Source organism: Carettochelys insculpta, chromosome 1 (assembly GCF_033958435.1).
Source record: "Carettochelys insculpta isolate YL-2023 chromosome 1, ASM3395843v1, whole genome shotgun sequence".
NCBI lineage: Eukaryota > Metazoa > Chordata > Testudines > Carettochelyidae > Carettochelys > Carettochelys insculpta.
In genome coordinates, this window is record NC_134137.1 from 147,860,548 (window position 1) to 147,874,141 (window position 13,594).

The 13,594-nt window shown below is 45.0% G+C and overlaps 1 protein-coding gene across 1 annotated transcript in view; it reads left to right on the forward strand.

The window, feature by feature from the left end:
* Window positions 1-13,594, forward strand: part of EGFL6 (EGF like domain multiple 6) — a 75,362-nt gene that overhangs the window by 17,091 nt on the left and 44,677 nt on the right. Inside the window, 2 exon segments of the mRNA XM_074992880.1 lie at window positions 398-517; window positions 5,739-5,858. Coding sequence (XP_074848981.1) covers window positions 398-517; window positions 5,739-5,858 — 240 coding nt within the window.

A 13,594-nucleotide genomic window follows, 5' to 3' on the forward strand; every position in this document is an offset into this window, starting at 1 on the left:
ATCAGAACTGGTGCTTGTCCCATAAAATGTTTATATTTTCCCCCATGCTGTGCGACTGACTTATCACTTTTTAATTTTTACATGGATGGCAGATGGGGCACTAAAATCTCTGGCTAGAATAATAAAACCCTGCTCTTAGCAAAGATTGTATCATGGTTTTTTCTCCCCTGTGCAATTTGCCAGAGGTTGCACTGCAGTGTGTCCATTGCAGCAGGCTCTCAGCTGCTAGTTTTTATAGCATTCACTTACACAGCTGGTTTTCTGAATTCCTTTCTTCCAAAGGGTTGGATCACTTTCTATCCCAGTACTTTTACTTTGGGGAATTTGAGGCATGAAGCAACATTACAACCATGTATTTAATAAAAATCCCTGCACTCATTTCAAATTATTTCTGCAGATACAAATGAATGTGGATTGAAACCACGTCCCTGTGAGCATAGATGTATGAACACCCATGGCAGCTACAAGTGCTATTGTCTCAATGGCCACATGCTTATGCCAGATGGCACGTGTGCAAGTAAGTAATGAATATTACAGGATGGGTAGTGACTTAGATACACAGATTATCCAATCAATATCTTGTCACAAATGCCTTCTCTGTGATGATGGCTGGCAGCTAGTTTATCTCTGACAGGGTCTTTCTCAGGTTCCTAGTACTGTCAGCACTAAAGGATGTGCTCGCCTGTGGCAGTATTTTTAAAACAACAAGAAGTCTTGTGGCACCTTATAGACTAACAGATATTTTGGAGCATAAGCTTTCGTGGGCAAAGACCCGATTCATCAGATGCATGAGAAGCGGATCTTTGCCCATGAAAGCTTATGCTCCAAAATATCTGTTAACCTACAAGGTGCCACAAGACTTCTTGTTGTTCTCGATGCTACAGACTAACACGGCTACCGCTCTGATACTTGTCAGTATTTTTAAAGGGATGGATTAAACTGAATTAGAGCACAATTGTGTTTTTAGGGGAATTTTAATCCTTAACAATAAAAGCTTTAGGCAGTTCTACAATGTTAGTTCAAATGTAGCTAGCATAGCTCTGTCCTCAACTCTCCTGGTGCACCGTATTAGAAAGACAAGCCAGGTGAGGTAATATGTTTTATTGGAGCAACTTCTGTTGGAGAGAGAGAAGTTTTAGATCTTAGACAGTATCCCAAATCAAAGTAAGATTAAAAGCCTGTCACTTTCACTAGCAGAAGTAGGTTCAATAAAAGATATTACCTCACCCACTTTGTCTCTCTCTGCTATTCTGGGATCAATATACTTATTGACTAGGGGTAAATGAGACCAAGCCAATAAACTACAGATACAAATCTTTGCCCAGAATTCAAATTGATTTTTTAGGGTGGTTCTTAGTGTTCAGTAATCTTCTTAAACATGGAGAATCCATGTTCTCCCACTTGGGAACGGCCTTTTTCCACCCCAAAGTAAAAGTATCAATTTAATATCCTAGACATTATTTTCTACTGCTCTTTCTAATTCTGTCTGACATGGTTCAAGCTGCAGTGTTCATAATTTTTCTTTGGAAGACTTCCACAATAATATTCCTGACAGAGAAACCTTTCCTGATATTTGGCCTCCATTGCCCACTGCATAATTTTATCCTATTAGTCCTTTGTATCACCTTGGATCATATCTCTTCTCCTGCTGTTGACACCTTTCATATAGCTAATCATATGTTTACACATCCTCACTGAAGCAGGGAGTTGTATAGACAGACATTCTGAACTTGTATAGACAGACATTCATTAGCTCAAGCAGGACTGTGAGTAGGTCAAATAGAGCTGGCACACTACAAATAGTAGTGTAGACATGGGTGGTGCAGGTGGTAGCTTGGGCTAGCTGCCACCTGGTAGAATTCCTGATACATTCCCTAGTGGCTAGCCCAAGCCACCCCCAGTCCTGACCCCTGCTATGCTGCTACTTCCTGGGTGCTAGCTCAGATTGAGAGACATGCATTAGGTCAAGCAGAGATGGGAAGCATGCTTCCAGCTGCATTGTAGAGCTAGTGTAACATGCTTGAGGCCACCTGAGCATTCCCATGAGGCCAGCAGTGGCTCTGTCCATCCTCGTCCTCTTCTTCTGGACTCCTTGAACAAACCCCACATCATCACAGCCCTTCTTGACATCCACATTTATAAAATGAAGTAGTAATTTTGTGAGATAACTGTGATTTAATCTAACATTATAATGCTTAGTCATATTTACTTCTGACCTCAGTTAAGTTTGATCTCAGGGGACCCTGGGTGAAGTGCAGGTTTATAGAGTTAGTTTTCAGTGGAGCTCTTCCCTGTCTGTCTGGGGAGAGAACTATTTCTATCAGAATCCTACTCATTTTGAACCAAGTCTTCTACTACTCTAGGGCTACGTCTACACTAGCATTCCTCTTTCAAAAGAGGCATGCAAATGAAGGAAATCAAAAATGCAAATGAGGCACAGATTTACATATCTGGCATCTCATTTGCATATTTATATTTCAAAAGAAGCAAAGCAGTGTAGATGCAGCTCTTTCAAAAGTAAACCCCATCTTCGAAAGAACCATTCTTCCTATTTTTTTTTTTTTTTTGGAAGAAGGATTCTTTCGAAGGTGGGGTTTACAAAACAGCTGCTTCTACGCTGCTTGTCTTCTTTCAAAAGAAGAATATGCAAATAAGGTGCTAGATATGTAAATATATGCCTCGTTTGCATTTGTGATTTTCTTCATTTACATGCCTCTTTTGAAAGATGATTGCTAGTGTAGATGTAGCCTAGGTCTCCAGTTGTGTGGATTGGATCCATTTTCTTTAGTAGGACCAGGCCCCGATGGAAGCCATAATTAGGGAGCTAGGAGGGGAGGTAATTGAAATAATGTCTTTATCAAGTGATGCACAGGATAAAAACATTCTGAGAACTAATGCACTATGTCATTAATAGCCTAGTGCCCAAACTGAAGTAGCCAGAGTTCCATAGAAATTGTCACATTAGATCAGTCCATCAAATATAGTCTCCTGTCTGAGACAAATCAGCAAGAGCTTATCTATAGCAAGGTGAAGGAAACTCTGTAACAGACAAATCAGGAAATCTACTCATTTTGGAAATTTCTTCTTAATCCTGTGCCACTTAGTTTATGTACTAAACTAAAATGACTTGTGGCCTGTCCAGTCTTTTTTCTATTAATTTACTGTCCCTGTGAATAGTCTCACTCATATGAATGCTGAATATTTTCAAGAGTCCACCAAGCACTTGACATCAGTTACACATATGGCTAATCTTCGTAGAGAATTCATTTTTCTTAGGGCGTTTTCTTCAAACAAGTACAAAGGCACCTAAAAGGGATATGTACAAAACTATATATACAAGATATATATTTACAGGTATATAGATGCCCAAATACTGCACGGTTAGCTTGTTTACATTTTCTGTGTTGGTGCAAGAGTTCCGAGTACAAGAATATTTCTTAGGCCAGTAAGCAAGCTATTTTTATTCATACTGATATGATGAGTATGATAAGCGGATCAAATTCTGGCTAAGTCTACATGAGAAGCCTCCGTTGACAGAAGTCACTGTTGGAAGGGCAACGAAGGGTCTTGTGGCACCTTATAGACTAAACAGCAAAGTTTTGAACATGAGCTTTCGTGAGCATCTGATGAAGTGAGTCTGTACTCACGAAAGCTCATGCTCAAAACTTTGCTGTTAGTCTATAAGGTGCCACAGGACCCTTTGTTGCTGTTACAGATCCAGACTAACACGGCTACCCCTCCGATACTGTTGCAAGGGATTTCCCAGCAAAACTGCTGTTGACAGAGTACATCTACACATAAAAGCAGATCAAAAGAGCAATCTACTCTGTTGACAGAGAGCAGCCAGACTTCCTTGCCCTCTCTCAACAGAACGGCTGACCAGAAGCTCTGCAGACAGGGTTGCCTGGTGAAATAGAAGCCCTCTCTGTCAACAGAGCATCTTCAGGGCTTTTTTTGTTGACAGAAAGCTGTTGAGAGAGGTGTTACGCCTGAACAGGAAGAGATATAACGCTGCCAGCAAATGTGCCAGGTTTTGTCGACAAACTGTCGACAAAGCACATTTTGTTTGTGAATGCTCCACGATTTTTCCCAGCAAAATCCCAGTTTTGCCAGGAAAGGCCTCTCACATAGACATAGCCTATGAGTCTTTCAGGCTGTTTAGATGTTTGATAATAGAAGCAGGTATTTCTTTGTTGCAATCCTATTTATTCATAAAGGACATCCCTAAATTCTCCTTTTACTGAGTGTAGTAGAACTTAAACTAGAAGAGATAATGCCTTCACTCACAGTTCTGAGAGCTGTAACTTGATCAAAACTACAACTCTGGGGCTCATACATTCCTCATCTTGCTTAAGGGTTCAGACAGGCTACAGTTCTTCAAGTCCTCTGTGTCTAATTAAGCTTCTACCTCACCCCTTGATTAGCCTGTCTATCCTTCTTTCCTTCTCAGCCTAGTTTCTAACAAGAAAGATGGGTCTTTCCCAACTCTGGGGAGGAAGGCAGAAAAGATACAGAGCTAAACTAGGTCTTTCCCAGTGGGGCTTTGTCTCTAATTAGACTTTGCCCTCCTGAATATGTGCAAGCAAGTGGGTTAATTGGTCTCAGGCCACATGATTGCCTTTGGTTGGAAGGAAGTTGATATTGTAGCTTGCTGATTCTGCAGCAACGTACTTAGCTATCTGTGTGACTTCTACTCTGCAGTGTATGAAGATTTTTAATAGAAGAAATCAGGCCCATGTTAGCCATTTCACACTATATGCACAGGGCCTGATTAAGAAAAAGGCTTAAGGAGCTGCAGCCCCAGGCTAAGGGAGGCCATTCAAAGAGATCTCTGGGCTACCAGAGGTGCAGATTTCTTTGTTGGGCCCCCTTATTTTGGTGCCCTGGCTGCACCTGTGTTCTGGCCCTGCCTAGGAGCAGGAAGGGGATGTAGCTCCTCACAGTGCGATCCCTTCTGGGTGGGCTGCAGCTGCAAGTGCCTGGAAGCTCTGTCTGTACACTTCCTTTGCCTGAGTCCACGTCCGCACCCCAAACAGTGCTCTCAACCCACACACCTCCTCTGGCACCCTGAACTTCTGGTGCTTCCAGCAGGTCTCCGCATCCCAGCCAGCTCCCAGTCACAGGGCTGCGAGGTCTCCCCACCTGCCAGCCAGGGATTCCACAGCTGGCACTGCCAGCAGGGCTTGAGTTCTGGCACCCTTTTTTCTAGAAAAAAAGCACTGGCTGTTGCTTTAATGAGGTTTCACTCATTCAGTTCCTCACATAACATCTATTTATAGTACTGGTTGGACGTCTCTAGTCTGACACCCTCAGGACCTGATTGGTGCTGAATGAGAAAATTTGCTGGACCACAGGAAGTCAGTATTGTCTAGCAACATTACCAACACTTCCGCTGCTTCCTGGGCTCTTAGAAGACATTTAGGGGTAAATTACAGCTAAGTAACAGCACAGAACACTGCGAGACAGGACTGGTGGCTGGCAACAAACTTTCTGGGACCACAGGAAACTTGGCCATACCCATGGTAAGTGTTTGTCCCACTAACTAAAATCATGCTCAATGACAGATGTTGCCAGACGAGAGAGTGCCAGACTAGAGTGGTTCAACCTGTAGTAGTGACTGCTAAAAATGAGATTCTTCCATTATTTTGGCAGCTGAACATATGACATTTATGCAGAGCTAGCTTAGTAATAGTTCCAGTCTAGATGCCAGCAAGGGTGGTTTTGTTTGTTTTCTTCAGACTCCAGGACATGTGCTATGGTGAACTGTCAGTATGGATGCGAAGAAGTCAAGGAGGAGGTGCGGTGTTTGTGTCCATCAACTGGACTTCAATTGGGACCAAATGGAAGGACGTGTATAGGTACGTGTAGTGTGGCTTTTTCAACCTTTTTCTGCAATATCAGTTCAGAATGAACTCCTGATTCTTAACCCCCTCACGCCCTGCAAAAAATAAATCTTCATACTGAGGCTGGTGTTGGACAATTGACCCTCCTGCCAGAGTCATTGTTATGGACTCTTGTTTTCAGTGTGTGACAAAGAAATTATCCCTACTATTTTCAGAACCTAGCAAACAAGAGTGCTTGAGAGCCAAAGGTCAGTTTCACCACTGACAAATGACCATGTGCAGGAGGTAAGAAGGAGGTAGCTTCTCAACAATGCACAGCCTCTTACTCAAGGCTCATGGCCAGGGGTCTGCAACCGAAATAGTGAGAAGAGCCATTTTTTCAAATTCAGTGACAAAATCAATACTTCAGGAGTTGCAGTGCTTGTCAAGAGGAGGCAATATTTAATAAATAACATCAAACTGTACTTTTTGTGACCCCTATTTTAAGAACAGCACACACACAATGATTTGTACCAATTAGAAAATTTAACTTACTTTCACCCCTGGACTGAAGAGCAAATGAGGACAAGGAAAATGCTGCACCTGGGGATAGGCTCTTAAACAGGAAGGAGCAATGTTTGTATCAACCCTCCGCATCTCCACCCCCAGGCTTTACCCCACCCCCTTGGCCACCAAATCTACCCCTCTCTCCAGGCTTTACCTGCCTCAGCCCTCAGCTCCCAGATCCCCCCCCAGATCCCCAAGCTTTACCTCCCCACCTCCCAAAACTGCCCCCCCATCCCCAGGCGTAACCCCTCTCAGCCCCAAACTGGCTCCTGGGACTAACCAATCCATGCCACTGGCGGGGAACTCTATGCTGGGCAGCCACATGTACCCTGTCAGCCGTTAAGCCAACTAAATTTTGTTCTACTGTTTCAGCGGCAGAAGGGCAGGAAGCTGCAGAGGAGTCAGCAGTGGCAGTGGCAAGAGCTGGAAATGACTCCTTAGAGCCGCATGCAGCCCCAGAGCTGCAGATTGCTGACCCCTGCTCATGGCAAAGCCAGAAGTGAGCTCACTGCTAGTTACATAGGATATTTAGAGCTGCTTGCAAAGCTTCCACCCTTTTTCTGTCTGGGAAAGATGGCCGCTTGTTTCTGTTAAGTTATCAATACATTCACAAGCACTGAATGCTTTTTCCTGCGGGGTGCTCAGCCCCTGCTTTGCTCCAAACCCTAACCCCATCTCTTCCTGCCCCATTCCACCCCCCCCCCCCAAGCATGCCCCACCCTCACTCCTCACTCCCCCAAATGCCTCCTGCCAGCTGCTAACGCAGGTGGGAGGCACAAGGTGTGGGGGGTGCTGATCAGCAGGGCCTGATGTGGGCAGGAGGCACTGAGGAAAAGGGGAGGAGCTGATAGTGGGGCCAGTAGTGAGTGCTAAGCATCCACCATTTTTTCTTCTGTGACTGCTCCAATCTAAGAGCACCCATGGGATTAGTGCCTATCTGTGTGTCCAAAGGTCTCTTTATTGCACTTAAGGTAACTCTAAGGAGGTTTGTTTGCATTTGGGGGACCCAAGTCAACAGTAAGTGTTAGATAGATGCACAGCAGAAATCTTAAACTTCATGCTTACATTGTTTCAAAGGGTTGCCAGAAGAACTATTTCAAGTTTGGCTGTGCCGATGCCAGTGCCAATGAAGCTTATTTTCAGAGTACTACTCACTTCATGCAGTGACAAAGATCATTAGGCACATGAGCTCATTTGCCCAAAAGATAAAGGTGCACCAGGCATATGCAAACTTTGCAATTTTCACACTCAGCATTCCACGACAGTTTGTGTCTCTCACAACCTCTGTGCATTTTGGGAACTTCCAGTCCAGTCAGGCAACTTAGAAGATTGAAACTCATAACTATAGCTCTGCAATAATAGCTTCTCTCCCGCTCCCTCAAGTTTGGTGGTAGTTCCAAAACACTGACAATCTAATTAAATTCAGGTTGGACAGAATCTGAAATTGTTTTGCATTTGTGGTGTATTAAAAAAGTCCATCTTGGTTTGGTTGTATAGCACAGTTCAAATGTAGGGCTCCAACATCCCCGATGTAAGGTGGAACCACTGAGCTAAGGACTGAGGGGTGGGAAAGACACATGAGCAACAGCACCACTTTCTCTTTCTTCTGTGGCACTTTTCTGAATGGCTGAAACTGTGTGATATTTAACATGTAGCTGCCAGTTGACCATAACTGCACATTTTGTCAAATAAACTATTTAAAAAAAAAACTTGACCTAATTCTACTCATAACTTAGAAAACTGTTCTGTGGTGGATCCAAACGTACAGTGCACTTATTCAGAGCCACATTAAGAAAGGGGCAGCCGACCCAGGCTAAGGAGATCCTGCAAAAAGATCTCTGGGCTGCCAGAAGTGCAGATCTTCTTGCTGGGCTCTGAACTGTAGCCACTAAAGTCCCTGCCTGTTATCTGGCCCTGACTGGCGGGGGAGTGAGAGGATGCGGCTGTGTATGCTACTATCCCGCTACTGGGCTGGACACAGGTCACTGAAAGCACCAGGGAAAGATATGTCGTGCTCTGCCCCACAGCTCCCATTAGCCAGGAATCCCAGCCAATGGTAGTTGGTGGGAGGATGGGCATGGTGCCAGCAGGCGAGGGAGCTGCTTTAGGTAAGCACCACATGCCCAAACCCCTACCTGATCCTGAGACTCCTCCTGAACTCAAAGTTCCCAACTCCCTCCTAGACCGCACACCCCAGGCCTCAGCCCACTGCAGCACCCTAACTCCCCTCCAGACCCTGTCCCTCACCCCCTGTATTGAGCCCCTTCCTTTACCCCACATGAGTCACCCCCAGCCCTATCCCAGAGCCTACACTTCTTCCCATACCCGCTCTCCTGCCTCAACCTGCAGCCCCCTTCCTCCACTCCAAACCCTTCATTTCTGCCCCCCTCCCCGCCCGCGAGCTCTAAGTGCCCTGGGACCCCAGAAGATTTAAACTGGCCCTGACAGTGTTACCTATGAAAATGCCTTTAATGCAGAGGAGAGGATGATGATTTCAGGCATTTACACAGTGCCTATCACAATGGTATTTGATTAAACTTCAAACAATTTGGCTTGGAATCTAGGTTACAAGGAACATCTGTGGAGGCAATATGCGATAAGAGCAGAGGGATACAGTAGCTATTCGATTTCAGATGTTGCTGAGGAACACCTTTTATAGGAATTCACTTGACAGCCCAAAGCACATTTTGGATCTCATAAGAATGGCCATACTGGGTCAGACCAAAGGTCCATCCAGCCCAGCATCCCATCTGCCGACGGTGGCCAATGCCAGGTGCCCCAGAGAAGGAGAACAGAAGACAATGATCAAGTGATTTATCTCCTGCCATCCATCTCCTGCCCTTGTTCTGAAGGCTAGGGCACCATACTTTATCCCTGGCTAATAGCCATTTATGGACCTAACCTGCAAAAATTTATCAAGCTCTTTTTTAAACCCTAATAGAGTCCTGGCCTTCACAGCCTCCTCGGGCAAGGAGTTCCACAGGTTGACTGTGCGCTGTGTGAAGAAAAATTTCCTTTTATTAGTTTTGAACCTACTACCCATCAATTTCATTTGGTGTCCCCTAGTTCTTGTTTTTATCTCAGAGAGGTTTCATGTGTCAGTTGCACAGGAAATGAATATTAACTATATTGGCAGATAACATTATGCATGACCTCTTCAAGCAACGGATCAATTAAATGTGTCAACATAGAGACACTTCTCTAATGAGAGACAGTTGCTATAGGCGTTATCCTTTTGACACAAATGCCACTGCACACCTTCCACAAACTTCATGGCTACGTCTACACGTGCACCCAACTTCGAAATAGCTTATTTCGATGTTGCGATATCGAAATAGGCTATTTCGATGAATAACGTCTACACGTCCTCCAGGGCTGGCAACGTCGATGTTCAACTTCGACGTTGCTCAGCCCAACATCGAAATAGGCACAACGAGGGAACGTCTACACGGCAAAGTAGCACACATCGAAATAAGGGAGCCAGGCACAGCTGCAGACAGGGTCACGGGGCGGACTCAACAGCAAGCCGCTCCCTTAAAGGGCCCCTCCCAGACACACTTTCATTAAACAGTGAAAGATACACAGAGCCAACAACTAGTTGCAGACCCTGTATATGCAGCACGGACCCCCAGCTGCAGCAGCAGCAGCCAGAAGCCCTGGGCTAAGGGCTGCTGCCCACGGTGACCACAGAACCCCGCAAGGGCTGGAGAGAGAGTATCTCTCAACCCCCCAGCTGATGGCCGCCATGGAGGACCCCGCTATTTCGATGTTGCGGGACGCGGATCGTCTACACGTCCCTACTTCGATGTTGAACATCGAAGTAGGGCGCTATTCCCATCCGCTCATGGGGTTAGCGACTTCGACGTCTCGCCGCCTAACGTCGATTTCAACTTCGAAATAGCGCCCAACACGTGTAGACGTGACGGGCGCTATTTCGAAGTTACTGCCGCTACTTCGAAGTAGCGTGCACGTGTAGACGCAGCCCATATGACCAGAGTGATGTATTGCTCTATGAGCTACAGAGTGACCCCAGATGGAGACTTGGCTCAGCTTTCAAATCATAAACGTTCCACGGTGGGAACAGTGTTTCTCTCCTTGAAAAATGAAAGGAATGGGATTGGAAATGCCCTGTTTTGGGGTGTATAAGCAGGATTCCCTAACCAGCCCTGCCCCATTGTAGTTTTATTATTAGCATGTGTTTGAATTATTGAAGAGCTATTGGAAGGTTGACAGGAAGCATATGTTTAAATACAACAGACAAATCTAGTGTCTATTAAAATTTTCTTTTAGCTATTCAGGCAGACATTTTGGTTGCTTTTTGTTCAGCTCATGAAGCACCTCGGTACATTCAGCATAAAACTTAAACTAAAAAGGAGTTTAGGTAAATGCTAACACTGCAATAGAAATGTTATAATCATGAACAAAAGGAAGAACAGTCCAGTGATGAGGGTATTAACCTGAGATTTGAGAGATCTGTATGCAACTCCCTTCTCTGTCACAAGCCTCCTGTATGGCCTTGGGCAGATTGTTTGGCTGCTCTGTGATTCCATTTCCTATCCGTGAATTGGGGATAATATAGGTTGAACCTCTCTCTTCTGGCACCCGCAGGACCTGACTGGTGCTGGATGAGAGAACTGCTGCACGACAGGAGGTCATTATTGTCTAGCACATTGCCAACACTTCCACTGCTCACTGGGCTCTTAGAAGCAATTTAGGGGTCAATTACAGCTAAATAACAGCATAGAACACTGAGAGCCAGAATTGGTGGCTGGAAACAAACTTTATGGGAAACTTGGCTCCGCCCACGGTAAGTGGTCGCCTGGCTAACTAAAATAGTGCCAAACTATGGATGTTGTCAGGTCAGAGAGTTCTGGATTAGAGAGGTTCAACCTGTAGTAATTTCAACCTCACAGGAATATTGTGAGGATAAATGCATCAAATATTTGCTAGATACTGAAGCAGAAAGGATCATGGAAGTGCTTACAATAGACAAGCAGCCCAACAGGAAGTGTTTAATATAAGTAAAATGGGTTAAAAATGCTGCACAATGTTAGGACCTGATGAGTAGCACATTTCATGCATTCTAGCTAGTCACAATTTTAAAAACAGCTAGCAACTACATGGCTAGATTTGCACCTAGGCCTCGACCCAGCTTTCTTTGTGCACAGCCTGCATCCCCTTAAAGTGCACCTGCTTTTTATTTTGTCATTCAGCATTCATCCCAGACACAGTATTAACAGTTACCCATCTAACCCCCTCAAAGGTGCGTGCACATTGCAGGCAGCTGGCCATCTGTTTGCTAATACTTGAATTCACAATTAATTGTGTACACAATCCTGAGTCCTATAGGCCACATTTAGGAAATCTGGGCTATAATCTGAAAATTGTCTGGCAACACCTACCCAAGAATCCAAAGGAATAAAGGCTGGGACTGATCTGGAGATAAGGAATAATTATTACATAGTTCATTAAGGTGAGAATCCTCCCTGACCTGCACTGTGGCTATTCTGTGTTCAGTACTCCCTGTATTATTAAGTGGGTTTTCTGCACCTGGAATGAATGTGGATTATAAATATTTGGAGATATACATAGCTCATAGAGCCAGGAGGGACATTGAGAGGTCATTGCATCCAGCCCCCTGCCCTCACATCAGGGACTATCACCATCCCTAGCAGATTTTTCTTCTTTAATCTACTTGCCCTAGATGGCCCCCTCAAATGTTAAACTCACAACCTTGGGTGTAGCAGGTCAAGGCCCAAGACACTGAGCTATCCCTCCCCTGAATAAAGATAAAGGCAATAAAGATCAAGAACCAAGGAATTCATAATGAGGCTGAGGGGAAGATTTTTACTGTAAATATCTACATTGTAGGTCTACTTACTAAAAGTTCAAACTCACTTTAAAGTTGCTAACTGTTGTATTGACTGTAGTGCAACTTCTGTTGCTAAAACTCTCAGCCACACACCAAAACACTTTGGCTAGGTCGACAAAACTCATGGAGCATCCACACTACAAATGCATTCTGCTGACTTACTGTCAACAGAACTTGGCACTTTTGTCAACAGCCTTCTTTTTGCTTCTCCCCCATGAGGCAGAATGCTTCTGGTGACAGAATCTGTTGACAGAAAACTAGTGTGGGTGCTCCGGGGGGGCCTTTTGTCAACAGAACAGTCCTCCATGGTGCCGGCCACCTGGCCATGGGGGGGGCGCCCTGTCCACCACAATCACAGCTCTATGCTCTCTGCCTCTGGCCATTCTTAAAGCTGCAGGGAAACCCAGTGGCAGGAAGGGGGAAGCATGGTAGTAGCACAGCAGCTGTGAGTGGGTCCAGTGCAGGCCCAGGCCCTGCTCTGGCACAGTGACTAACTGGATGGCACAAACTCTGTCACAGAAAGCATGTGAACCCTGCAGTAGCTTTGCTGGCCTCAAATGAGGTAGGCACGTCTCAGCATGAGCAGGAAATGTGGCTGGAAGGAGTCCCTTTAAGGGAGTGCCTGTCCAGGGCTCCTGGAAAGGATTGCCAGCCATGTAACCCTGTCTGACAAGGTTCTGGGGTCCATTCTGTCGAGAGAGTGGCCAGGCGGTGTGGCCGCTTTCTGTCGACAGAGTGGATCGCTTTTTCAATCGGCTTTTGTGTGTGGTCGCACTCTGTTAACAGAAATTTTGTCAGATCTCTTCCGAGAGTAACTTCTGTTGACAGATCACTCAAGTGTAGACATAGCTTTAAGGGGACTGCGTTAACCTTGTTATACGAGGAAGCTTGCTCAGACTCTCCTGTTCTGATTTTTCTTCACATGCAAGCAAGTGCCTACACCGTCAAGTTGGGTTATTTAATTGTGGTGTCAACAGATATTTAATATGCTACTTCACACTACTACGTAAGTAGAAATAATACTTAAGGATAGTGATTTGTCAAGGCAAATTCTATTGTAAAGTCACATTTTGATCATGTAGGCTTGCAGGAGGGAGAGGGAAGGCAAATACCATCTATTTTAAAATGCTATATAGCACCAATTTAAAGGAAAATCTTACATCATTTTGCAGGAAGAAAATAAAATAAATTTAATATGTAACTACTCCAGTACATTGAAGATCCTTTCACATAAGCAACAAATGGCTGGGGGGGGCACACAAGGGCCCACACATTACCCCCATTGTTGGTTCCCCCTTGCACTTACCATCAGCTTCGTGCCACTTCCAGTAAG